Source organism: Patiria miniata, unplaced genomic scaffold, assembly GCF_015706575.1.
Source record: "Patiria miniata isolate m_02_andy unplaced genomic scaffold, ASM1570657v1 HiC_scaffold_9, whole genome shotgun sequence".
Lineage (NCBI taxonomy): Eukaryota > Metazoa > Echinodermata > Asteroidea > Valvatida > Asterinidae > Patiria > Patiria miniata.
The window spans coordinates 204,132-229,064 of record NW_024037076.1 but is presented as its reverse complement, the minus strand read 5'-3'; the positions used below and the strand labels follow the sequence as shown (position 1 = coordinate 229,064).

General features: G+C 43.1%; 1 protein-coding gene across 9 annotated transcripts in view; it reads right to left on the bottom strand.

Annotated features, from left to right (window-relative positions):
* Nucleotides 1-24,933, bottom strand: part of LOC119720215 (bromodomain-containing protein 2-like) — a 50,001-nt gene that overhangs the window by 4,153 nt on the left and 20,915 nt on the right. For 8 of the 9 annotated variants that reach the window (XM_038189815.1, XM_038189817.1, XM_038189813.1 and 5 more), the window contains 14 exons: nt 23,004-23,195; nt 22,161-22,303; nt 21,122-21,237; nt 19,703-19,873; nt 18,245-18,373; nt 14,294-14,431; nt 8,622-8,704; nt 5,837-5,981; nt 4,957-5,427; nt 3,246-3,827; nt 2,985-3,076; nt 2,672-2,833; nt 2,150-2,241; nt 910-1,033 (listed from right to left, as the gene is read on the bottom strand). In XM_038189815.1, coding sequence (XP_038045743.1) covers nt 910-1,033; nt 2,150-2,241; nt 2,672-2,833; nt 2,985-3,076; nt 3,246-3,827; nt 4,957-5,427; nt 5,837-5,981; nt 8,622-8,704; nt 14,294-14,431; nt 18,245-18,373; nt 19,703-19,873; nt 21,122-21,237; nt 22,161-22,303; nt 23,004-23,195 — 2,640 coding nt within the window. Of the gene's footprint in view, nt 1-909; nt 1,034-2,145; nt 2,242-2,671; nt 2,834-2,984; nt 3,077-3,245; nt 3,828-4,956; nt 5,428-5,836; nt 5,982-8,621; nt 8,705-14,293; nt 14,432-18,244; nt 18,374-19,702; nt 19,874-21,121; nt 21,238-22,160; nt 22,304-23,003; nt 23,196-24,933 lie in introns of all 9 variants that reach the window. The other variant, XM_038189811.1, reaches the window with a different exon arrangement.

The window sequence follows — 24,933 nt, the reverse complement described above, 5'->3', positions numbered from 1 at the left end:
AAAAATGTTCGACAGAACGAATCATTGGAAAAAGGTACAACAGGAGTTAGGGACTGAGGTTCACCTCAACACAAAAATGAATTGCCCACCCTTTCCAATTTTGGCTTTGTCCCACTGTACTGCAAAATGGCAATTACAGACTCTAAGCTCATTTCGAGGTGACAGGCCACATTTCGTCACCGATTTCACGAAGGGACGGGCATGTCGAAATTGACAATTTTTTTCGATTTTGAGTTTTTTCCCTGTTTTGCTTTAAAACCTGGTACTTAAGCATTCTGACATGTTTCCGTTAGCAAAACATCATTAATTCCTGAATAACATTCATGATGTCAGGGGCAGGCATCTCGATAATTGCATTTTGCGATTTCACGAAGAGACGCAAACATGCCTGCCCTCGTGAACACGTACAAAAACGTATTGCACGGAACGGCGGTAACAGTAGGTCAATGGAGATTTTTGTTTTCACGAAGGGACGGGCATCTGTGTTACATTCTCAGCTGCGAGCACGCGTTATCGAACACGCGCGCCCTTCCCTATGGAAAAGCACATTAAACAAGAAGGGCGTAAATGTGGAACAGTTGGATTTTCACTTTCACAAAGGGACGGGCATCTTCACTGATTAATTTTGGCTAATTCACCACTCTATTAATTATAATTACTGGGTTCAAATTAAAGTTTACCTATCAAAGAATTACGTCAAGGTTTCCTTTTTGCATAAAGTTGTTGCAAAGTAGTAGTTTTTTGCTGTTTTAAAAACGGAGAAACTTCTCTTGCGATTATCTCGAAAACAGTTTTTCTTCAAAATCCATATGCCTGTCCTTTCGTGAAACCGGTGATGATTTGTGGGGGCACACACTCGTCTGCAACATTGCAACAGAATTGCGTGATAGGATTTAAGCTTTAACTGACCGCTTCTCTTTTCCGTCGTTCTTGTTCGCGTAGTCTCTCTCGTTCTTTCTGGGACTGCTGCTTGTTTTGGTCCTCCTTCTGAGCCAGTCTTGCCCTCTCCAACGCTTCATCTTCTTCCTTCTCCCTGTCAAGAAAGAAAGAAAGAAAGAAAACTAAAGTCAAACTTAGTAACGCATCTCAGTTAACGGAGGAAAAAAAGCATGTTCACACCTGCGCAAACGCTTACGCGAATGCGAATTTGTGACGTGACGGCAAGCATTCAGGCTGCGATTTTCGCAAAGGTTGAACACATTTTAACCTTTTCTGAATAAATCCCAATGGGAAACTGACCAGACGCGTAAAAATTATTATTAATATTTTTTTTTAAAGGGAAAATACAACAATTGCAAACATCAAAAAATAAAACTACCAAATCATTTTGAAATACCTTGCTGGACTGTTAGTGAATGACAGTGTAAAGCATCCTGTGAAATCATGGCACCTGGTATACTGTCATTTTCAAGAAAAGAGGTATTTTTGTATCAATTTCCAACGCTGGTCGGCCGACCAACGTTGGAAAAAACTGGCCTTTTTTCAAATTGACCATCGCACTTGTTTGCAATCGATTACACACCTATGAACGGGTACAAGCCAGCTAGACTGGTTCCCTGACCTTACAATTCCCCAATGTATGTAAACTGCTCTGTTTCTTCTTATATGGAGTCAGGGAACCAGAAAGGCAGTGTAACTATATTTGCTATATATTTCCAACCCCCCAATTCCATCCATTTCTGAAAATTACAGCAAAAGCAAATGATGTATATTCCCTTTAAGTTGAACAAAGAATTTAATAGGAGCGGGGTTTGAACCTGCGACTTTCGGATTGCAATTCTGGAGCTCTACCAACTGAGCTATCCAGCCCAATGTTGGCAGTTCACCAATTCAACTTCAGCAACTTTCGTGGTTAATTTTTCGCGACATCAAATTTGCTTCATGTTCGCGTTCGCATGAAAAATGAACCAGTAAGTTTAAAAAGTAACATTGCATGGGCCCTTTTTATAGTCCAAGTAAGCTTTTTGATAATTTGGTTTGTTACTTTTGGATAACTTATGCAAATGGTCCTATATGCCTTTAAAGCCACATTAACATTTAGAGATTAGTGCCCACAACAGAGGGCGCTTTTGTTCTTTTTGACATCAAATTAAAATAGCGCCCTCCTATTATGGCCACCATTATATTATCACAGGCTGATTAGACTTGCCTTAGTCTCTCCCTCTCCTGCCGTTGTCGTTCCTTCTCTGCCTGTTCGCGTTGGTTCTTTCGCAGTTCCTCTTGCATCTTCTTGGTTCGTTCCTGAATGTGAGGAGAACGCGTATTGCTAAGTTACTCACAAATGTCCAAGTGAATACACTATTTCAGACAGGTCTGTCTTTAAAGCTGACATTTAGTGGTATCCACATGAATACATAGGGCATCAATTCAAAGTTTCAATCTGTAAGGCCAAAAAAAACAAGTCTCCGGTTTCTGGTATGCGCGCGCGTTGTCGTAGCCATGCGTGTCGGCAAAATGAAAAAGTTTTTTTTTCAATGAAAGATGATGTCTCAAAACCGCCAAATTCACTGGTTTGACTGGAATCCTGCTGCTGCACAATTTTAACGTGTTTTTAGATGGGGTTATGATCGAGAATAAGCACTAAGTCTAGTCGAGCACCATTTGCAGTCATCAGCCGACATTTGAGGCAAATAAATCAGGTAAAAAAAAAAAAAGGGAGCCAAGGACTCACCCGCTCTTGCTTCTCCTGAGCGGCCTTCCTGAACATCTCAAAACTGGAGCTCGTGGAGCGATTGGCCACAGGCGTTGCCTGCTTGGTCTTTGGTTGGTTGAGAGCCGTGGCTAGGTTGGACCAGGATCCCACGTTCTGAATCCTGACGTCTTGAGACGGAGCCTTAGAAGAAGAGATACCGCTGGTTAAGTCAGACATCTTCAGATCAAACCACCAGAATTATTAAAAACATCTACATGTCACAGAACCCAGAAATTCTTTGATATGTCTAAGACATGATCCTAACCCACGGATACCCAAGGTTATGTCCCACCTTCTTCATTGGTCCTGGAGTTGTCCTCTCCATCTTCTTGAGGTTTTCCGAACTCTTGGTTGAAGGCATGCTGCTGGACTTGGTTGGCGGGCCTGCAAAAACAGAAAATGACACAAAGGCCAATTCTTAGAAAACACGTATCGCAAAAACGTTTTCGGAAAATCTCATACACCATAATATGTTTTGATAGATACAGACTGCAAAGTCTTCACAAACAGTTGAATAAGATATATTTTCTGTGAATTGATATTTAATATTTACCTTGCTTAATGGGTTCCTTGGCGATGGGGGACTGACTTGGAGGCGGGGCTGAGGTTTCCACGGCAACAGGTGAATTGTTTTGCATTGGCTCCTCCCCCTTTCGGTCCTCCTCGTCTTCTTCGTCGTCGTCGCCGATCATGAATTTGACCGGTATCAGGTCTGGCTTCTCCAACATGGGCATGGAAGGGCTGTACACCGGTGACTCGTGACGCCCCGCTAGCGGCATCGGTGGGGAGGGTTGGGCCGGCGCCTCGGGAAGATGATCCGGGTCCGTGTCTGGGTCTCGGTCCGGGTGTGTGTCTGTCACCCCCACGTGGCTTTCAGCGTTGGCGTCGTGCCTAGGGGGATGGGAGGAGATCACGGGAGGCCCCTGGGGTGGCGCGGGGGGCTGCGACTTGAGAGCCGGGGGCTCTGAGACGGGCGTGTCCTTCGGGTGGGGTTTGGGCGGTTTGGTCGCGGCTGGTGCCGGGTGGCTGGGTTTCAGCGGGGTAAGGGAGGGGGGTGTGGGCAGGCCGGATGGCTTGGGTTGGTGTGGGGCGACTTTAGGCTTCGGCTGCTGAACCGATGGCTTGGAGACATCATCTGTGGGAATGAATCAACCCAGAAACTTTACATGTAGATGAGCCACAAATATAAGACATAAAACCAATGAAACTAAAAACTAGCCAAGACTCTGACCTAGTCTAGCAGTGTTTAGAAGTTAGCTTGGTGAGAAAGTATTGCCATGGCTGCTGATGTCTGTACTTGATTTGGGTCAATAGGGTAAGCAATCACCGCGTCAGTGCAACAAGGTCGTATCTCCTAAAATGGTATGAACGACGCAAAACGCGAGTTTTAGAATGTCAAAAGGTCGTATCTCGCTTAAAATAACCCGGATGTACACGCAAAGTCAATGGACGTCGAGATACGACCTTGTTGCACGGAGAGTATTCGCGCGAGATATGACTTTGTTGCAGAATGGAGTTATGAACGCAAAACGCGAGTTTTAGAATGTTAAAAGGTCGTATCTCGCTTAAAATAACCCGGATGTACACGCGAAGTCAATGGACGTCGAGATACCACCTTGTTGCACGGAGCGTATTCGCACGAGATACGACTTTGTTGCAGAATGGAGTTACGACCTTGTTGCACTGACGCGACGCAATATTCCCCAACTTTGTATTTCATTGCACAGTCAGCATTAAGTAGTGACAGAGAGAGGGGGCTCACAGTAGTTTAGTGGAATCGGGCGACCAGAATTGGAAAATGTGTTTTTTAAAGTCTGGTTCCTGGACAGTATTTTGTGCGTTCTAGAACCACGAAGTGGGAGTCTGTGACATGGTGTATGTTTGTACATGACAAGTGGCTGCTGTGCCGTACTGTATTCGCAAAGTGACGTGAACATAAATTTGGCACTGTAAGTCATTGCCAATACTTTTCGCAAAGTTTTGCTTTTATTTTTGGGACTCAAGTCTTATTAGCCTTCGCTCGAGTCAAGTCGAGTCTTTCTTATTAGGGACTCGAGTCCAGTCATGTCATTTGCTCGCAGTGAGTCATTTGCCCTTACACGAGTCGAGTTGAGTCACCAAAAATTGTGACTCGAGTTGGACTTGAGTCGCGCCATTGACTCTAGTCATTACAACTCTGGTGTGTATAATCTGAGCGCGACTCGCCCGAGCCTGGTGCCACTGAAGGAAATGGCTACTGCCAGATTTGTCTACTGAATGCTTACTTTTTGGCACTGGAAGTGGTAGGTCTGGCGTTGGTGTGGAGAGAAACTGCGACGGCGGTGATGTCACAACTGGAGATACTTGCTGTACCGGCTGCAGCGGAGGGGGCGACTGCAGCGGCGGGACAGGGGCCGGTTTGGCGTCTTGCTTTGCTGGAGGCGACAAGAGCGGTCGCTTGTTCTTAGCCGGTAACGGGGCCGCCTTGCTGCTAGGCCGGCTGGGTTGGGCTGGGAGGCTCATGTGAGCGATGGGTATTGGCGCTGAGGGTTTGGAGGGCGTTTCCGGCTTGGGTTCGGGCTTGGCTGCTTGTGCTGCAGCCGCCGCTGTTGCTGCTGCTTTGGCTGCGGCCGCTGCTTCAGCTGCTACCTCTGCGGCTGCTGCAGTAGCCGCAGCTGCTGCTGTGGACGCTGCTTTCGTCTTGGCCGACGGTTGACCCGTCTTGGCTTTGCTGGATGGAACGTGGTTGGAATCTCCTGGTGTCCAAGAGACAAAAGGGAACATTTTGTTTACTGGCTCAGAATGTGACGTCATGAAATGTACACACACATCCCATGCTTGAGCATACACTCTTGTTTTACTATACTCCTGAGGACAATGCTTTGTGTTTCCCTTTGTCCCTGTAATATAACACTCTCCCATAGACTAAGCACACAAACCTACTACAGAGGACCGTTTTGAACAAAAGACTCAACTCCCGAGGACTGAAAGGATCTTTTGTTCTCCCTTTGTGTGTCGGTCCTCGGGGGTTATGTAGAACATGTACAGGGTTCCCAGTACTTTATGAGCATGGACACACAGACACACATAAGGAGTACGAGATCGCAATATCCCCCTGTTTTGCTTGTAAGCCAGGGGGATAACCAGATCAGAGAGAGAACGTACCCGTGGCTGATGGATGTGTGACCTTGGTCTCCTCAGCGGGGGCAGTTTGAGGCTGTTGCGAGGTCAGCTTGATTGTGGTAAGCTGGGTGGTCGGCTGTTGCTGCTGTTGTTTGGCCGTCTGCTTCTTTGCGGCTCTTGGAGTGGGCTGCAAATGAACATTTGTCGACATTGTACGAACAGCGAAACTTGCAGGTGGGAGTTTGAATGTTACAGGCGTGAAAAATGAAGACAAAAAAATCCCTGAAACATATCGGCAGAGGGTTTCAGGGTCGCTGAGGGCTTCAGAACAATGTTGGGTCTACACTACTGCTGGACAAGTAACTCGAATACTCAAGTACTTGTGAGCAGTTTATTCTACTCATTGTTCTACAGGGTGAGTAAAAAAACCGAAACCCAAATGTTGTGACCATTGTTTTAGTGAAGATCTGCATGTAGCACTTTCAAAAGCTAGGATATGAAAGTCCAATTCGTAAGCTTTCTTTTAGTACAAGAATCATTCAAATCACTCATGTACTTTTCAAGTCACTGAGTTTTAAACGCAACCACCGTTTTAAAGTTCTGTCCACGGATCACAAAAAGGGAAGTGTTCTTTCAGCAAAATGAAAACGAATCACATAGGGATCTGTGTGAATTGTTTTCGTTTTGCTGAAAGAACGCACACCTTTTTGTGATCTGTGTACAGAACTTTAAAACGGTGGTTGTGTTTAAAATTCCTTAACTTGAAAAGTACATAGGTGATTTGAATGATTCTTGTACTAAAAGAAAGCTGATGAGTTGGGCCTTTATATCCTAGATCTGCTACATGCAGAACTTCAATAAAACAATAGTCTCGACATTTGGGGTTTTTTTTTTTTTTTTACTCATCCTGTAGTCATAGTTTTTCATCTACTCAAGTACTCGTCCTGGCGCGAGTAGAAGCAGGTACTCGCGAGTAGCACTTTAGGGTTTAGGGTTCATGGCTTAATACATTCCCTGCAAATAGGGAATCACTCGCTCCCTCTCTCTCCCTTGGATTGCATTCGTCAAAAAAAAAAAGAAATTCAAGTTTTAAAATGACCCAAAATGTTGCACAGTAAAAGAATTTAGTGCTGAAGCATGGGGTACGACTTGTAGGCTATTTGCTTTTAGTTATTTCCAGTCATACTATTAAACATATATGTCATTTTTCTGCTTTTGTGGTAATTTGGTTACTTGAGTAGAAAAACCCACTACTCGCCCAGGACACAATATTTTTGTACTTGCTGAAATGCACCCCGGATTTAAAATACCTGTTTCTTTTGTTTTGTATGAAATTTGTTAGGTACTGTAAAACACCTTTATGGTAAAACCTCAGGAAATCAAGATTTCAAAAGGGGCCGAACACGGGGAAACCGGATGGTCACGTTTTGGGTTTGGGTTGTTTGGCTTGGACAACACAACCCGATGCACATTAGTTTGGACCCATAACCTCCGGCTTGTTGTTCTAGTTCTCTACCGACTGAGCTATCCAGCCCTTTGTTATCGGTTTCAGATTTTGTCAATGTCTAAAGATGTTTAAGGGGCGCTAGTCAGAAGCCATAAACCTGTATATGCCATGTAGTCAGGGATACAAAGTCATGATGCTAGCAACATTTATATCAATGTTGCAAACCTGAGAAAATAACAAACGGGGATGTTAAGGAGAATACACGACAAAGTGTGAATTCGCAAATTAAGAATTCACACTTGCGAGTGCATTCTTCGACTTAAACCATTGCTTTAAAAGAAGTATTGTCATTAACAGTCCAGTGAGTGGAGATGAAAAGACTGGCACTCGTGTCTAGTCGTGGCCATTAGGGTAATTTACAAGGGAGTTTTTCGAGGCTCTTATATGTAATCAAGCAATGTGGCATGTTTAGCATGAGTATCGCCACACCTGTACAACCATTTTGTACGGGTCATTTGTGTGTAGGCTCCTTCCGACAGCATGGATAGCTCAGATGACAATTTCTTTCTGACTAAAAGTAGTTTTTGCAGCGACTGCAAAGAATCGGACAGTGAAGATGCACTGGTAATTTTCGGAAGCAATTTTTCACGCAGACGGTCATGTTAATGCTCATTATGGAGAACAATTGTCCGACATGTTCAAAGTGTGGATTCGTAATTCCGAATCCACACTTTACTAAAAATGTGTCGTTCCGAATCCACACTTTGTGACCAGTGTAACAGATTCATAGTTCCAAATCCACACTTTTAACAATAGTGTGACGTCGTAACAATGGTTTAAAACTCAAAGAGCATGTGGCTTTTTATTACAAATTCTCAAATAAACCACACGGGGAAGTTGTTATGGTGCACTATAAGGCCAAAAAAAAAAAATGTTCGGTCCCTGGTCAGACCAAAGTTCCGGAATTGACGCAGGGAATTTTTTTCTTCAAGCTTTTTTGTTTTTTTTTGGCTTTTTTTTTTCTTCTTCAAGCTTGGATTGTGCAGACAAGGTGGGGTACTATTTTGCTTTTTGGTGTCCTCATGTACATTGGTGTCCTCCATAATTTGCCTTGGTGCTCTCGATCATTTGCCTAGGTGCAATTTCCCATTCCTTGGTGCTCTTTGGTAAAAAAAATTGAGGTGCGGCAATAGAGGGCGCTGTTGGAGCTACCGGGGAACATTTTGGAAAAAAAAGAGATGTGACGCGCATGATTAAAATCGACACACGCGCTGACCAGAGACCGACTTTTTTTGGGGGGGGGGCCTAATAACAGTAATTTGTAGAAGTTTAACAACTTTTTTTGGGGGGGGGGGGGTGGCCAATCTTGTCATTTCTTACCGCTTTCCTTGGAGTTGGCGGCTTCCTCCCTGGCGGTGACACTGTACTCGGTCTCAGCCGTTTCCGTGGCGACACTGGCTCAGCTGTGGTACACATGGATGTATGCAAGCCGTCAATAGACGGAACTTGATCAAGACGTCTTAATCACTGTCTTAATTGTTCAGGTCACAATGTGTGGCAGTGCATGTCAGCAAATAATATGGGTCACTCTACTACTGGTCGAGAAAACATGTCCTACTTTTGATACTAAATAACTGAAGTTTACCAATGGAAATAAACAAGAAGGGTCAATTTAAACGCAACATGAAAAAAAATTACAATGTCGATATAGCGCTGGAGACGGTGGCGGAAGGCGCATGCTGCAGCCGAAAGCTTCTGAAGGAATGCAGGATCACCCCTGAAGTCATTGCACACCTCCTCGATCGTTTGGCACAGCACACTATTGAGGCATACAATAACATCAGGGGTGATCCTACATCCCTTCAGAAGCTTTCGGCCGCAGCACTGTATCAACATTCTGAAAATATTTTTTCGTACGGCATAATTCTCGCCCTCTTGCATAAAGCTGATGAAACTCGCTCCATCAAATTTGTCATGCCTTGTTTACATGATCTGAAATGTTGGTTTAATTCCATTGGTAAACAACAAAGTTATTCAGGATCAGAAGTAGGATGTCGTTTTTGACACGTAGTATGACTTTGGGCCCATTTTTTCCCCCATCCCTGTTACATCTGACACCTATAATTTGATAATTCTGATGCACTCCTTAATGCAGTTGTCCCCCAAGAGTGATTATGAATAGCAAAATTACCCAAGAATTTAATCAATCGGTTGAAGTCATTCTTAATGATACTTGAGTGGCGCGTAAAGTGCGCATGTAGGGCCGGGACGCGCGCCTCGCAACAGAGAACTGCAACTTCGCAATCTGATGTCGGGCAGGAAAGCTCAAAGTAATCAGAAGATTACTAATATTGGCATGATATAATAACACAATTGTTGACTGCTGTGACGTGTGATATGTCTTTTTAACCCCCTCGGGGCCCATAGTTCACCTCGGGTGCTATGTTCCCCACTACTCTCGGGTGCTAAAAACGCCATATTTCACGTCACAGCAGTCAATAATAAGCCAGTTCAGTATCCCAACTGCGCATGCACGCAATGCTATAGGTCACTGGTCATTCAGGATAATCGAACGTACATCAAAGGCCCATTAACGCGCAGGTTACCAGGCGCAGTAACGCGGAGGTTACCGGGTGCACAACGCTTGCGTGTTAATCACAAGCACAACGGGTACTCGCGTGACATCACGTAACGGTAACATCACGTCAGCGATTTTCTCCCGAATGACCTTTGACCTAGTCTAATAGCGAACTGGCTTATTGTCACATGTGATCTGGCAAAACTCAAAGTTGGAACCCACTCTGATCGGATATCATTTCTTAAATTTTAAATACATTTTCAAAAAAATTAATTTAAATGTGGTTTAAGACACGAGTGTCGCGTATCATTTACAATTAACCCTGCGTAACGTCACCCAAACTCGACTGATCAATGGACCATCAATTTACATATGATTTGCATACTGAATAATTTACCATAAATTACTGAGGGGCGGAGCGTTTGGAGGAGTGGGTTGCCAACATTGGGTTCGACCAGCTTCACTTGACACACGCTGCAAAAACGTTTTTTGTTATGAAAACAGAACGAGACGAGAGAGATATATCATCGAGTTACCTTGTTTCGTTTTGGTAGGTTGGTTTATTGAGTTATTGACACATCAGCAATAATAAAGAGCCGGTTGTCTCAACAGTGTAGTCTCTATGTACAAGCACAGTATACTCTGCCGCTACAAATCTAGCCCGTGTTTTTTTTTTATTAATTATCTTTCATCTACAGCATCGAGTGCACAAAATAACACAACGGCTTAAAAGTTTGTTTTTCATACTTGATTAAGAGGACAATATTCGTAATTTTACAAACACAGCAACAATGAACACTGAATCGAAGAGAAAAAAAAAACACATTCGACTTGCTGTCCCGTCTTGCTTTTTTTTTTCAGTTTCTTTACAAAATAATTCCATAAATTAAAAAAAGGTTCTCCAAAGTGAACACAAAATACATTTCACAGAGTCTACTCCGACGAATTCAAAAAAAAAATGTAGTACAAAATCTACACAAAAATCTAAACTCTCCATGAGCACCAAAAACACAACAACGACCAATTCTTAAAACTGCTATTGTTTTTTTAAAAATTATTTCTCAATTTGAAAAGTAGTGTTCAAAACGGCCACCAGTCACGAAACCCACTGTGTTTTCCTTGAAGGTTTTAACTTTGTATTTACAATTCAAGATTAATACAAGGGATTTCAAATGTGTACCAAAAAAAAGTGGACTTGTCCCACTAGTAACAGAGAACAATTCTGATTTTTTACATCCTAGTGACTACCCTATCAAATAAAAAGAATACAACAAAGAACTTATTTCAGGGGTGGGGTACTACTTGCTCAAATTGGGAAATCCTTTTTTTCATTTTAATTTGCAGATTGACATAAATGGCCTGATTAAAGTTTAAAAAGAGGGACATCTTTACATTATCAGTGATTATGACAATTATTATTATTATAACATGCTCTTGCAGGGCGAGCTTGAATGTAAGAGTAAGAAATTGTAGAGATATAACAAGTCAAATACGAAGAGTCTTACAAGCTAGTCAAAGTATCAGCAGAGTTGTCTTTGCATGTGTCTAGGAGAATGGCATAGATGTTGGTCCATACGCAAGCCAGAACTCAAACGGTGGCCGCGATTTAAAAACTGGCCTGCCGATTGTACAAATCTTCGTTCTTCCAATGAAAGATTCAAAAATAATAATTCGATCGCAACAACACCACCAGTTGGCGAGGTCAAGTGAAAGCCAGTGCGAGGTCCTAATGTTGGCATACCCAGGAGGGAGTTGGGGGCGGGGTTGGACGGGGGTGCGGCACCGATAGAAGAGACATGCCTCTTCGTTTATTTGCTGTTATACACACACACCCTGACGTTCAGTTCCATTCCATGGAAGTGACATCAGGGGGTAGATTTCAAACATATTAAAAAAAGAAAAAAAAAAAAAAAAACTGCCAGCTTGCCTTGTAGGTTATTTTTTATGGTTAACTTGGAGACCAGGTTACGTCAGTTAAAAAAAAACAGTACAGCTCACAAACGTTATCTCTCAATCCCCCCAAAAACAACTCGCACACACCCACAGACTCATCCCAACAGATAGACACACAGACACGGTCACCCATGTTTGTTTGTGGTGTAAATCAAGGATTTTCTGTCGTTCCTCTTCCCTTTTCCTTTTGTTTGTACTCTTTTTTGCAACAGCTCTCATTGGTTTTGTACATATTTGCTAATCGAGGTCGTCCTCGATTTGGTTCCTGTCCTCGATTTTACCGATGATGTTGCACATGTGCGTCCTCTATTTACACCATAAACAAACGCACAGATTCACCCAAAAGATAGACACACAGACACGCTCACTCACGCATAGCCAAACTTGAAGGGACAGAAACACGAACCTTCTGAATTCGCCCCCTGTCCAACAAGCTAGCCAGAACATAAACACAAAATGGGATTTTTTTTTTAATATTAAAAATGTCTGACGACACAAAAGCCACTTTAAAGCCCGGCCGAACAACAGAAGAAAAAAAAGATGAAAACATTTACAGAAATTCCCATCTGAAAATTTGCAGGTGTGATTTTTGGACGGTGACGATGCATTCATCTGCACAACGGTTCACTGCCGTCAGGCCAACTGGCGAAATCAAACTAAGGGCCTGGCGTTCTGGCTAGTGCTGGCACAGACGACCAGTAACATTCCATGCCATTCTTTAAGACACATGGTACTAACTCAGAGCTGATTTGTGTACAAAACAAAAAAAATTGCTCACAAGTAGTACAAAAGAAGGAACAAAATTAACTACAATGTTCTCAGATTGGTAAATACAGTCCAGACTACACGAGCAACCATTCAGTTGGTGGTAGCATAACGAAGCTGTTATATAAAAATACTCATGCAAGTGCAAGGGTCGGTTCTAAACGAATGGTGGTTTTTTTTTTTTGGCTGCGAATGTTGACCATGTACACTTGTCCTATTTTCAGCATGCTTACGTTGTTTGTTGCAAAGTAGCGTTTATATTTTTTTCGTCTTTTGCTTAAACGTTAAAATATCATACACAAAATATCGCACAAGTTTGGAATATCAGTTTTTGGTTTAAACTATCAAAATGCAGCAAAGAGCGTCATCAGTTAGAGACGGTCAACCGAATTGCATTATGTGATTGCGTTTTGAATATTTTTGTTGGGTGTCCAAGAATCCTGGCCGTTTTTTTTGTGTGCAAAACGCCATGCTTAGATCTTTAACCCTAACGATCCCCAACCAGCCAAACTCCAACACCAGGTTTTGTTGGGATCTGTTAGGACGAGAACTGCACTAGTAAACTGACTGCGCTTTGGGTGGGATTAGGCATACCACAAATAAACAGAGTCCAACCGTTTATGTGCGAAGTTTCCCGTATGGTGTTGGGATTTGCAAGGACGAGGAAGGTTCCTAGTAAATCACCCTAGGGAGTTAGGGTTAAGGGTTTTACAACTCGGCCCTGGAGACATCCGAAATTCTCACGTTAGGATGCCACACCAAACTCACTGTAATCCTGGTCGGTTTATATTTTCCTTACAAAAGTATTCTTCACCCCACGGAAAGCTAGTCACTAAAGTCCGATACACAGTGAAACATTTTTTTTTTTGACAGTGAAGGCAAATTTGGGCATCTGTGGCTATTGTGTGGCCTGCCCCGTTGTAAATTGTTTGTACTGAAATGATTACGTTACACAAAAGTTTTTTTTTTCTTATTTTGAAATGTTCAGTTTTGAAACCGCATGAATGTGTCTGTTAGATCACTTGATCAATATCTCGTTGTCCTTCAGCTAAAGACAATAACAGGCCAGATGTCCGTCACTATTCCACTGTGTATGTAAACACTACCTACAGACCTCGATCGTGCAGTGGCCATCTTTGTCTAGTTCCTAGTGAGAACGGTCCTGGATCACTACTCTCTCAAAACACCGAGACCCAGGAGCCAGCCTACAGGCGCAAGCGGGAGTACGTCAGCCAGTGAAAAACATCTATTCATTCTTTGCACACCAGTTTTCCAACGGTCGCTGTGTGTTACCGTGCAGCGCTCCCGACTCCAGAGCCATTTCAGTTTCAAGAACATTGGTCTGGGAGCTAGTCAAGCCACTGTAAAAAATTACCGGAGGTCCACGCCGCTTATTTATTACAATTAAAAACCAAGATTTTTTTTGGTCTTTGGGCTAGGATCTCCACTGGTCTAAAACAAATTTAGCCATGGCCCTGACAAGCTTTAACATAATTGGCAATTGCTCCACTCAAAGGCAAGCCTATGGTCATCAAAACCTTTTCAGTCACTGATTGACATAGTTACTGACTCCTTGACTGAGTATAAATAATATCCGTCATTGAGGTTTTGGGGTTTCCGTTGGACTAGTCTAGTTTCTTGGCTCTCTCTATGCGAGTCCCATAGATTTTTGGTGCGGAACCCCCACGATAGCCACTGCATGACTTTAGAGGTTTTATTTTTGTTTATGTTTTAATTTAGTCGTGAGTCTAGCTACCTGACTCGGAGTCACTGCTGTCGGATGAGTTGGAGCTGGAGCTGCTGCTACTGCTGCTGTCGCTGCCCGAGGAACTGCTGCTGCTGGCGCTGAGACGATTGCCGCCGACGTCGAGGGCGTCCAGGGCGTCTTGCTGAGCTGTTGAGGACAATAAAATATACACGTCAAGAGATGTGATCGACTTACAGTAAATGTTTATTACAGACTAGTGTTCCAGAGTGACCCATACCAGCCCTCCATCCAGGGCCCAATTTCACGGCGCTGCTAAGCACTTGATTTTCTGATCACAGAGCCTCCATCTATTTCATGGAGACCGTTAGCATTAGCACAGCAAAAGGCACGCTTACTTCAGAGGAAAAATCTGCTCTAACTTGGCGATAATCAATAGAAATCTCCAATTCTCCATGCACGCGCGACCGTTAGCACATCCACGCCGTGAAATAGTGCTTAAGGTTAGCACATTTTTCTGCGATGCTAAGCACAACTTTTCTGCGAACTGTTAAGCAGCTCTGTGAAATTGGGTCCTGATAATGAATGTCAGCGTCGCCATTGTAGTAGGCAAAGTGCCCCAGTAGGTGAGCCGTCAAAGCCGTGATTACGACAACTGCACACAGCACAGGTGGTGACCATTATGCCATTTTCATGAAGAGTTTGCGGTTACCTTACATGAAAATAAGCCCTACCATCTAGTTTACAATGCACAACGTGCTTGCTAACCAAACGCTTGCCTACTGCAATGGTGACCGATCACGGGGAGACCGGATGGTCAAGTGGTACTTTGACGTCATACGATCGAACCCTGTTAGGAGTGACTCAAGGAGCTTAGCAATTTGGTCCATTTTATAGGCAGTCAAGTGTATCTCTGATATGAAACAACCAGCTCCACGTATTGGAGACAGGTTGGGATTAATACGGAGACTTGGGCTTTTTCTCTAACCTCCTGTGATTCAAGGCAACTCTCACTGAGAACTAGAGGCCCTTGCCAAAGAGGTATAACGATCACAATATGGCATTCCTTAGCCCAGAACCCTGAATCCTCCAAAATCCTACATGATCATTAACTTTACCCTCCTGCTGAGAGGTCAATATTCAGAGTAATATGTAAAACCCTTTAAAGCCCGAGTCCATCATTTGCAGCTATCCAAAAAAGTAACTGGCGTAATTATTGTTGATAAACATACTGGTTGAAAGATAGTAAGGGGACTAAACTCCTTGTGAAATTATCCTTTCTGGCAAGCTCTCATTTTGAAGAAATCAACGAAAGAAGGCATTTCCAACGGTGCGTCTTAAGAAGCACCGTAGGAAAATTTAAATTAGTAGTTCATTTTGTTATTCGGCGAAGCGCGCGCAAGCATTGGAACGACGCACAGGCGCGCACGGTTGCCTTAATTCGTCGGATCAGTGCGCGACATCGCGTAAAGCTGCAATTCAAAACAATTCGAAACATGATTTAGCAACTTTTGATTTGAAATTGAGATCCTAGAATGCTGTTTTTCTCGGAATATAAAGCTGAAGCTGAGCTGAAACTTCATCAAGTAAGTTGTTCAGTATCCTTCATTAGATTTTGAACACTTTTGCTGCTTCAAACGAACAAAATGCACTAATTACAAATGATGGACTATAGCTTTCACAAAACAAAGGACTTGTGCAGGAATTTGAAGTGTTATCATTACTCCACAGAAGATTACCCCAAAGGAAATTGAAACATGGGTGCTAATGACTCTAATATGCCATCAACCTGGGGGTTTGGTCGGTATCGAACCGAGGGGAATAATGCTCATTAAGATTTTTGTCAAGGTATGCACCCCTGTAGTTGGAAAATAAGTGATAGCATTGCAGTGGTGGCAGCTATTTGGGTGTTATCTCTTTTTTTGTAAATATGGTGGCTAAAACATGCTAATAAGCTTTTTGGGTGCTATCTCTTTTTTTGTAAATATGGTGGCTAAAACATGCTTGTTAGGCCAAAAAAAAAAAATATTCGGTCTCTGGTCAGACCAAAGTTCCGGAATTGACACAGCCACGCGGCTTTTTATTTTTTTTTTTGATTTTTTTTCTTTTTCTTCAAGCTTGGATTGTACAGACAAGGTGGGTACTATTTTGCTTTTTTGGTGTCCTCATGTACATTGGTGTCCTCCATAATTTGCCTTGGTGCTTTTGATCATTTGCCTTGGTGCAATTTCCCATTCCTTGGTGCTCTTTGGTAAAAAAAAAATGAGGAGGTGCGGAAATAGAGGTCGCTGTTGGAGCTACCGCGGAACATTTTAGAAAAAAACAAGTCAGGTGTGTTTACAAACACAAATGCCCCGCAACCGTGACTGTTCCCATGACATAACACCACTCTTTTAACATCAACTTACATGTACCTTGGTCACATGGAACATTCATTGACAGCATTAGTGTCTTCTGTAGGTTTTATATGAATTAATCCCTAATCCCTATAATCTCAGAATAAATACAAGATTTCTATTGTTTTAGCCACTGTGAACTTGACCCTTGACCTTTTGGCCCCAAATTCAATAGGCTTCTTAGGATTACCAAGAACAATCCACAAACCAAATTTGAAGTTCATATGTTAAGTATTTCTCAAGTTATCGCGCTGACAAGATTTCTATTGTTTTAGCCACTGTGAACTTGACACTTGACCTTTTGACCCCAAATGCAATAGGCTTCTTAGGATTGCCAAGAACAATCCACAAACCAAATTTGAAGTTCACATGTAAAGTATTTCTCAAGTTATTGCGCTGACAAGATTTCTATTGTTTTAGCCACTGTGAACTTGACCTTTGGCCTTTTGGCCCCAAATGCAAAAGGCTTCTTAGGATTGCCAAAAACAATCCACAAACCAAATTTGAAGTTCACATGTAAAGTATTTCTCAAGTTATCGCGCTGACAAGATTTCTATTGTTTTAGCCACTGTGAACTTGACCTTTGGCCTTTTGGCCCCAAATGCGAAAGGCTTCTTAGGATTGCCAAAAACAATCCACAAACCAAATTTGAAGTTCACATGTAAAGTATTTCTCAAGTTATCGCGCTGACAAGATTTCTATTGTTTTAGCCACTGTGAACTTGACCTTTGGCCTTTTGGCCCCAAATGCGAAAGGCTTCTTAGGATTACTAAGAACAATCCACAAACCAAATTTGAAGTTCATATGTTAAGTATTTCTCAAGTTATCGCGCTGACAAGATTTCTATTGTTTTAGCCACTGTGAACTTGACCTTTGGCCTTTTGGCCCCAAATGCGAAAGGCTTCTTAGGATTACCAAGAACAATCCACAAACCAAATTTGAAGTTAATATGTTAAGTATTTCTCAAGTTATCGCGCTGACAAGATTTGTCCGGACACACACACCCACACACCCACCCACCCACACACACACACACACACACACACACACACACACACACACCCACCCACCCACCCACCCACCCACCCACCCACCCACCCACCCACCCACCCACCCACCCACCCACCCACCCACCCACCCACCCACCCACCCACCCACCCACCCACCCACCCACCCACCCACCCACCCACCCACCCACCCACCCACCCACCCACCCACCCACCCACCCACCCACCCACGGAAGGACAAGGCGGAAACAGTATGCCCCTTCGGCTTCGCCGCGGGGCATAAAAAAGAGTTAGTTACCACATATAATTAATCCGGTAACAAGCATATTGGCGGCCATTTTTAAAAAAAAAAAAAAAATTAAAAGTGATTACACCAAAAAAAAACGCCACTGCTCACACTGCAAAGCTATCACACATTTTCCAACTCTAGATGTGCATACCTTGCCAAACATCGCTTTGAGCATTTCTCCTTTCAATCATTTGATACCAGTGGTCCAATTTTTGGACCAAAGCTGATAGCCTATAAGGGCAAAAGTGGTTTTGCGAAACGTGAACGGCTGTGAAGTGCTGAAGCGAAGACGAAGTGCGGGATCTGGTACCTTTTTTGGCAGCTTTCTTTGTGAACCCGCCACCGAGTTGACCGCTGACTGCCTGTAGTCTCTTCTCCAGCTCCTGCTTCTTCTCTTTCACTGCCTCCTCCTTTGATTTACCCCCTGCCTTTCTGGAGGCTAAGAGAAACAAGAGGAGAGAACAATATTAAAGGTAGAGTACATCATTTTTCAGTTTGTGCATTTTTTTCGTTAGAAGCAACAAAAGTGCTCAAAACTAAAGAAGGGTGCTGAACAACTAACCTGATGAAATTTTATTCGCTTAGTGAATGCTGTAGATTCTGAGAAAAGAATATTCTAGGATCTCGGTTTCAATTCAAAAGTTGCCGAGTCACGTTTTCTTCAAAATGACAGCATGCCAGAGGGAATAATTTAACAGGGAGTCTAGTCCCATTAATATCTTTTACACCGCGTATGCTTTTCAACAATAATTTGGTCTTTTACTTTTTGGAAAGCTGCAATTGATCTACTCTAACTTATATTGTCTGGACACAAATTTGACTGTTCCTTTTCGTTTAACTGTCTTATTTTTTTCCCCCCTCTACCCTTTCAGTAAAAAAAAAGTAGTAAAGTCTGTCCCGAGCCAATGTGGCTCATCAGGCCGGCGTTTATCTCCGGTTTTCAGTAGCATGAAACGACTGAGAATATTTCTACTCCCCCTGGATGGGATGCCAGTCCATCGCAGGTTACTCCCCAGCTAATGCCGGTACCCATTTATACACCTGGGTGGAGAGGGGCAAGTGGGGTGAAGTGCCTTGCCCAAGGACACAAATAACCAGCGGCTGGATTCGAACCCCGGACCCTCTGATCATGAGTCACGGACCCTAACCACTAGGCCACACACTACCCTTTCGGTAGTTCAATTAAAATTAAGAAAAACACACAATAAAAACAAGTTTGTGAACAGTTATTGTTTGATTACAAGCATGATTTTGCAAACGTGCCTGTTGTATTTGAGCAATTCAAAGCTAGGTTTCGCAAGTGACGACGACTGATATGGGCTGTGTGTACAAGTACCCCCTCAACGGTAAGAAAGTGATTTGGGGGAGACCACTTGGAGAGACATTCAACGCATGGCCAACAACTGCAAACGCTCACGCGAAGACGCTATGGCTCTGTGCACATTCAGAATTAAGTTAGTGGTGCGTAATTCGCGCTATACGCGCACGAACTATTACGTGCACACATTGCGTCTCGTTAACGGGGCTCTCAAAAAGTGGTCAGAAAGCGCCCTCTCTTGTTCGAGACATAAATATTGCCAAGAACTAAGGCCGTTTCTGAATCCTTTGGCTAGGGACAGCAATAACACACAAGTCTAAGGAAAGTGGCTGCAGCCGCTAGCCAGTTGACTTTCGTAGGTGCGCGTGTTATTCCCGGCCGCAGCCATGCAATTTTTGGACACGGCTTACCATTTAACAGACATTCTGAGAGCCAGAACCATCTACTTACCGTACGGCTTGCGCGGCTTTTTCCGCAAACAGGACATGACGTATCTTTCCAGCTCGCGCAGCGTGGAGGATTTGAGGTTCTCGAAGTCGATCTCGATCTCGTCGGGGTTGGAGTCCTTGAGCGCTGGCTCCCGGGACTGGATGATGTGGACCACTCTGCCCAGCTTGTCGCCTGCGGAGGGGAAGGACAAAGAGAGGTTGATGACGATCACCAGGGCTGAGATCGTAAATAAAATCTTAAATTCAAAAAATTGCAGGAAAGGATTGAAAGATGCGTTTCTTTCTATACTGACGTCTTTCTCTCAGATTAAAAAAAAGTCTGATATCATCAAGAATTGTTTGGTTCCTCGAAACTCTGGATTGCCAGTTTGAAATGTCTGTTAGTTAGGGAGCGACTCGAAAGTCGCAACGTTCCCGTTTCATATGGAACGTTCCTTTTTCAAATTGGGAATGTGCAGTGTTCCCAGAATTTTCGCAACTGGAACATGCCGATCCTAACTAGGCGTGCGTGCGCATAGACCAACGTTTCCAGGCTGGATTACCTGGTATTCCCAGTTGCAACAACGCACGCTCCTAACGCAAGTGTTCCGACTTTTTGAGATGTTCTCTTACCTTTATGATTGGGGGAAGGGTTGGGGGGGCCTTTACCAATTTAGTCCATTTTAGGCCAAAAACAAAATATAGTCGGTCTCTGGTCAGACCGAAGTTCCGGAATTGATGCGGCGATGCCGTTTTGTTTTGTTTTTTTGACAACTCTAAATTGTCAGCTTGAAATCTGCGTTAGTTGTATTTATGATCGGGGGATTGGGAGGGAGGGGGGGGGGGGGCAGAGGGGCTTACCAAATTGGTTCATTCTAAAGGCAGTCAAGTGTGTCTCTGATATGAAACAACCAGCTCCACGTATTGGAGACAGGTTGGGATTAATACGGAGACTTGGGCTTTTTCTCTAACCTCCTGTGATTCAAGGCAACTCTCACTGAGAACTAGAGGCCCTTGCCAAAGAGGTATCCCATCACAATATGGCATTCCTTAACCCAGAACCCTGAATCATCCAAAATCCCGCATGATCATTAAATTTACCTTACTAGTCTGCTTGCAAGGCAGATAGGTTTGTACCCAAAATAAAACCCTTTTTTAGAGGGTTGCAGACACTCAAATAGAGAAAAAAACGAGGACAGTTGGTTGGAATTAAACATTACACAAGTTTAAATGCATTTACGAAGAGAAATAAAGCCCCCCCCCCAAAAAAAGTCTGAAAATTGGATGAAAGGTCTGAAAGATGCATTCTTTCTCTAATGATCATGTTTTTCTCTCAGATTCAGAAAGTCTGGTTTTAGACAAAAGTCTGAAAAATCTCATGCCCGATGAACTCGGGGAAACGAGTCCCAAGTTTTGCTACTGTAAAACGTCCCCTCCTAACCTGGTAATTTATTGATGTCCAAGCTCAGCTGTCGCTTTTCGTCGTAGGACATCGGTTTGGCCATGTCTTCGTCTTCACTGTCGTAGTTGGGAACTATGGCTTTCGACCTCTTTGAACTACCGACCAAAAAAAAAAGGTGTAATTAATTTTTTTGCACGAATGAAAAAAGAAATATGAAAAAAAAAAATATGAAAATTACAATGCAAAAAAATGGTCTGAAATTTTTAAATAACATTTTAGACATATTTAGGATCACCAGCATAAACAAAACCAAGGGGGAAAAAGTGCAGAAACAATTTTTTTGGGGGCGACTATCAAACTTCAAACTTTGCCCAGAAATGTCTGGGCCCAATTTCATGGCGCTGCCAACCACAGAATCCCGCGCTTACGATCACCACTTTGTGCTAACTGGCTAGCATAAAAATTTTGTGTTAACCTAGTAAGCACAGAATCCTTAGTTACCGGATGTGCGCATGCGCTGAAGCCCAAACTCCTCGCAAACCAGTGAAATACGCTTACCGCAAGCACACAATTTTCTGCTTCAGTAAGCAGGGATTTTTCGGTTAACGGTAAGCAGAGCCAAGAAATTGGGCCCTGGTTTTGACAGAATACTAAAAAAATACTACAAGTAAAACTTGCGCGATCCCCCTGGGATCCTGGTAGTTTGGATACATGTACAGGCAGTTAGTAAGGATAATTTTCAGTGACGGCCTTGATTGTCCACCCGGCAGGTACCAGTTCTCAGTTGAATGGGGAGTTTGGGTTGAGTGGGGAGTTTGGGTGAGACACCGCACTAACATATGTTGAGTCATTAGTAATACTGAGCTGAGCTCTCCAGAGACCTCGTAAACATCCATATTGGAAAGGATTTTTTTTGACGTCGGCCTTATGTCAACAGGCCACCTTTCAAGTTTGGTTGAGATTGATCACCGAACTCACAGTGAACTGGAACGCACACGGACACACAGAAAGAATATGCGATCGTAATAACCCCCTCCTGGTTACAGCCAGGGGGATGAAAAATGAAGTGTTTATTTACCTGCTAGAACTCTTCTTCGTCTTAGTAGTCTTGGTCGTCTTGTCCCCTCCAGCCTTGGCCTTGGTCTTAGCTCGAGGCCTCTTGGGCTTTGTCGTCTTGTTCTCAACCTCCTCCTTGACTTTAGGCTCCGGTTCTTCCTTAACCTTGGATAATTGGCGAGATTAAAATCAGGAATTCAGTTTGAATTCACACTATTTGGTTTGGATTTTGGATTTGCAACCAACCAAATGTTTTCAAGATTCCATTTCTGAGACACAAGCTTAACCATAACCTTCCCAAATCCACCAAAATCCTCTTTGCAAAATGCAGGATTTTGCCGGATTGAGGCAATATGGCAAAACTGTGCGGCTGATTTTGGAGGATGCACTGTTTCAGTGTCTTGGGCATTCTGCCATTCTAGTGTAGGTAATGTATCGAGGTAGAAAAGCACAGAGCATGACAGGAATTTTGTCATGAACTACACGTTGTAAAAAATAGCACGACGTAAGGGGGAAAATGCAAAATTTAACAGACGGTAACTTGACCTTTGTCTCAAGGTTTTTAAAGGGTACCTCAGGGTAAAACCTCGAGTAACTGGAGGTTAACCTCAATGTTTTACGAGGTTTTTAATGGGTACCTCAGGGTAAAACCTTAAGTAACTCAAGGTTTACCTCAAAGTTTTATGGGGTACCACAAGGTAAAACTTCGAGTAACTCGAGCTTTACCTCAATGTTTTACAAGGTTTTTAAAGGCTACCTCAGGGTAAAACCTCGATAAACTTGTAGTTAACCTAAAGGTTTTACAAGGTTTTTACCACCTGTTTCATTCTGCATTGTCCTCTAAAATTTCTGCCACCACTACTACCTTGGAGGGCTTCTCGCCTCGGACTTCTTTCTCCTCCAGGTCCACCCCCGTCCGGTCTTTGTCCTTCTCCGAGGAGGTGTGGTTCTCGGGCTCTTTGTCCTTCCGCCGCTTCTTCTTGTGGTCTTTCTTCTTCTTGGCCCGGTTCTGGGAGGCTTGGGAGAGCGCCGTCAGTTGTTCGTGTACTGATTTCAGCTACGAGGGGAAAAAGACAGAAAACTTGTTTTGAGATAGCTGACTAGAAGGTATTTCACAGACATTAAAGCCAGAGTCCATCATTTGCAGCTATCCAAAAAAGTAACTGGCGTAATTACCGTAATTTTCGGAATATAAGCCGCGGCTTATACGTTGAATTTGCCCATGAAAATGTTTACTGCGGCTTATACACAGGGCGGCTTATACGCCGAGACTTGAAGAATAAAAATGACATTTACATGTGTATTTAATGTACTGGTACAAGAAGAGATGTGTTGCTGAAATAATTATCAATTAAGAAAGTCATTAACAAACCGAAAGCACGTCCCACAAAAAGGTACCGAGCGGTAAAAAGTACGGCTAGTGAAAGCTGTCCCTTGGACATCGACAACCGGCCGTACGTGATGCTGCCTATGCTGCATATGCTGCATGCATGCTGCATGGATTCCCCATGGACCACACCATTTGTGGTAATAAAGGGGTGTACTTTCTTGGGAACAATAATTACCAATATTTCCCCTGTTTAAAAAAAGAAAAAAGACAACTAATACTTTTTATGGAGTTTGAAACATATTTTTATTTGATAATCAGTTGTTCAACGTCACAATATAATTTTTTTTCTTGAAAATGTATTCAAGAAACGATGTAAAAGTCAAAACAGGGGTGAAATCACCCCTTACAAAATTAATGGATTCGTCCATAAAAATCTCAGCATCGTGTTGACTGTTTTCGAAGAAAGTTACGATCCAAACTTGAATGTTTGACGTTACTACTCGTTAGTAATCACAACAATTTGATAAGTTTTGCTGTAAAAAACGGACTTGTTTATCCTTTAGGACAAAACAACTCAGTGTCTGTTGCCACAAAGCAGGATTTGTAGCGCTCCAGTCAGACAACACATGGTGGGTTGCGTCCTTGCTCTATGGTTGCATACTCTCTCAAGTGCTGGGGGAAAATAATGTCAGTCGCCGGCAGCAATTCCCGTTTTTTATTTCTCATCATCAATTTCCATATTTGTTTGTAAGAGTAATCGACTGTAAATGATTTGACATAACTTATGTGGCCCTTCGTAGTGTAAATGGAACTGGTTCAGAGCATTTTGACTAGAATTTGGAGGCCTTACAAAATTGAACCGCTGCGGTTGGTGCGGCTTGTACGCCGGTGCGGCTTGTACGCCGACTTCAAATCTTAATTTGCAGATTTTTGCGTGCTGCGGCTTATACGCCGCGCGGCTTATATTCCGAAAATTACGGTATTGTTGAAAAACATACTGGTTGAAAGATAATAAGGGGACTAAACTCCCTGTGAAAATAATCTTTCTGGCAAGCTATCATTTTGAAGTAATCAACGAAAGAAGGCCTTTCCAACGGTGCTTCTTAAGACGCACCGTAGGAAAATTTAAATTAGTAGTTTGTTTTGTTATTCGGCAAAGCGCGCGCAAGCATTGGCACGACGCACACGCACCCCCGGTTGCTATAATTTGTCAGATCAGTGCGCGACATCGCGCAGCTGCATTCGGCTCAGCGAGAACGTGTCTCGGACGCTGAATTCAGGCGCAATTCAAAACATGATTCAGCAACTTTGGATTTGAAATTGAGATCCTAGAATGCCGTTTTTCTCAGAATATACAGCTGAAGCTGAGCTGAAACTTTATCAGGTTAGTTGTTCAGTACCCTTCTTTAGATTGTGAGCACTTTTGTTGCTTCAAACGAAACAAAATGCACAAATTACAAATGAT